General features: G+C 33.7%; 1 protein-coding gene across 1 annotated transcript; it reads right to left on the minus strand.

The window, feature by feature from the left end:
- LOC127751385 (uncharacterized) lies at window positions 1-2,850 on the minus strand. The gene is made up of 4 exons (XM_052274864.1): window positions 2,118-2,850; window positions 1,916-2,016; window positions 1,714-1,810; window positions 1-1,587 (listed from the first exon to the last, which is right to left on the minus strand). The coding sequence occupies exon 4, from the start codon at window positions 1,580-1,582 to the stop codon at window positions 2-4; it is 1,581 nt and encodes a 526-aa protein (XP_052130824.1). The 5' UTR covers window positions 1,583-1,587; window positions 1,714-1,810; window positions 1,916-2,016; window positions 2,118-2,850; the 3' UTR covers window position 1.
- Between the last annotated feature and the right edge of the window lie 22 nt (window positions 2,851-2,872).

Consider the following 2,872-nt stretch of genomic DNA (forward strand, 5'->3'; position numbering starts at 1 on the left):
CCTACACCTCGAGTTTGCCATTCATATCTGTACCAATAATCATAAGCTGACAAGAAAGGAACAAGAAATTCTGAAATAAAAATTTCAGAAGAATAAAAAAAAAATCACTACATAATCCAGCATCTTCAATCAAAATCCTAGAACGATCACCTTCAGTCAATGTTGACACAGCTTCTTTATCTGCCAAAATAATTTCAAATAGAAAAGGCCAATGTCTGTCAGCAGCAGTCAAGGTAAAAAATAAACTAGGAACATTCAATTGTGAAACCATAGCCTGCAATTCCATAGATCGGGTGGACCAATATGCTCTACTTCCACGAATATTACTGGAATAAACCATGATATTTTTCGGAATTTTGGCACTATCACAAATCATTTCCTTAAATAACTCCACATTCATATTCTTCAAATTAGAATGTTTCTTAAGATAAACAGTACCTTTGTTCAATGCATCCCATCGCATAAGACTATTCAAAGCAAAATATGGAAATACTGGATGTCTCACAAACCTCTTATCGTGATAACTTAACAAATATCGAAAATAAACTCTAGCAGTCAAAGATTTAGTCTTATTTTCAACATAATCACCTTCACCATAAGGAAATAAACAAGGAAATGATTGACAAATATAGCCTACAGTGGTAAATTCATTGATAGGTTTGGATTCTACAGTAGGCCACTGCAGCTGATGCTCCAACTTCTCCAATGTACTAAAACAATCTCCATCAGGGAAACCGGAACGAGTAATGTCAGTATCATCAGAATCTACTTCTGCGCCAACAGAATCTACATCAATACCGGTCTTTGTACTAGAAACATAAGATTCTTCAGGTAAACTTAATATCCTTGACATATCAATTTCAATATCATGATAATACTTATTATTGGTCTTCAACCAATGCAAAGCTATTGATACAGAATTTCTCCTTATAAGAAAATCCTGATGAAAAGTATCAGTAGAACAGCAAACAGGAACTAAACCCTTCACAGTAGTAAGGGAATGAGGCAAAACCTTAGCAAACTCAAATACATCTTGCCGAAAATTGATAACATGACCAGAGTAAGCTCTTTGACCACTTTTCAGACGATAAATTGATACAACAGGATGAACTCGAGCAATAACCAATTGTTCAACAAAACTTAAATCAGCTAATTCATTAGGAACTACACCAATTTTCAACAAATTACTCTCTAACACAAATTTTTGATGATAACAATAACATCTTTCTTTAGACCAATAATAAGTCTTACAATTATCACAAACATCTATTTTGAGAAGATTTAATTTGGCTTCAAATAGAAGGAGAGGTTCTTTAACATCAAGATCAACCATATCTTGATCGAATTTCTTCTTATTCTTCAGAACATACTGACGATTGGATAATCTATGATCAACATCATCAGTACTATGAGAAGCAACATCATGTGATTTCTTAATCCTTTTCCTTTCCCGATCAACAGCTCTAGCTGCCTCTAACTCGTCCTTGTTCAATGCCTTCCTCTTTGCACGTTTCCTATCATTCTTAGAACGCTTGGATGCAGCTGATCTACCTTCCTCTCGATTTCTCTTTCTTCTAGACATTACCGCTGCAAAAAAAATCAGAAGTTATTGAACATGACCTTTTCGAAACAAAATGTTGCAAAAAATAAACATTCACTACATATAGGTAAATTATCAGTTGAAGAAAACTAAAATAAGTTCAAAATACGAACCTTAACAAAATTAAACAACTCGAGACATACATATGCATATGGCAATGTGCAATTCAGCCGAGAATTGAACTTCAATAAGAATATAGCAACATATGAACTGAAAATGAGAAGAATGTCATGGTTAAATTTAATAGAAAAGTAAGGTACCAAGCAAACTTAAAGTACCAACAATACAATATCGCTATAACTTCATAATACATACCTAGAAATGAATGAAGAACTAGTTTCACATTAAGAATATGAAAAAATAGATGACTCTAACTGATGACATTGCAGAGGCATAACAAAACACAACTCCGCATTCTAGAGAACAGACAAATAAACATTAGACTTCGCAGTTCAAACATGAAGATGAACAAGAAACAGTTATATGTACAAAAATAAAGAATAGACGGATCACATACCTCAATCATGGAAAAAAATGATAATCCACATGATGATGTGCTCATGTAAACTTCATAATACCTTTCTAAAAAGCAAAACAGATTGCAGAAGCTTATTTCAATGACATATTAAAGTAAATAAAAATGAAAATATCAAGGATATGATACCTGAAATTCGGAATTAAACAGCATAGGCTTATGCCTAAAATTGAGGTTTGTTGATTCAACAAACAGCAGATTAGCAACCATACCAACGATAGCAACGCAAGGAGTATCGTCAAAGTAAAATAAAGAATATTGACGATACACCTTGCGTAAGAAAAAAACATGGAGGTTAGTTACCAATCGCTTTCACAGATCCATGACGTCATACGCTTCAAATTATCGAACTGTAAAATGCAATGAAAATGCAATGTAGGGTAGTTTTCTCATTCAAACAGAATACTTGATATTTATCGCGTTTGCTGATTTTCATCCCATCACCTTTCAGTACGACAGACTCCCACATGATCACGATCACCAAAGGCACCAAGGCAGTGATTTCATTCCAAATGTCAAATCGATGTCGAGTCGATGAACAATCGATAGTGCGTAACGTAAATTTCTCATCTCTAATTTCTGTTATGTTTTCATATTGCTATTCAAAATGATGAAAAATTGTTAGGTTGCAGCTGAGTTCAAGTTGAAATACATAATTTGGAATTTGGTGGTGGCCAACAAAAAAAACGTTGTTGTCAGCTGCGAAAAATATCAGATGACAGCAAATAATCTTACTG

This window comes from Frankliniella occidentalis, unplaced genomic scaffold (assembly GCF_000697945.3).
Source record: "Frankliniella occidentalis isolate FOCC.00 unplaced genomic scaffold, Focc_3.1 Scaffold457, whole genome shotgun sequence".
NCBI classification, from domain to species: domain Eukaryota; kingdom Metazoa; phylum Arthropoda; class Insecta; order Thysanoptera; family Thripidae; genus Frankliniella; species Frankliniella occidentalis.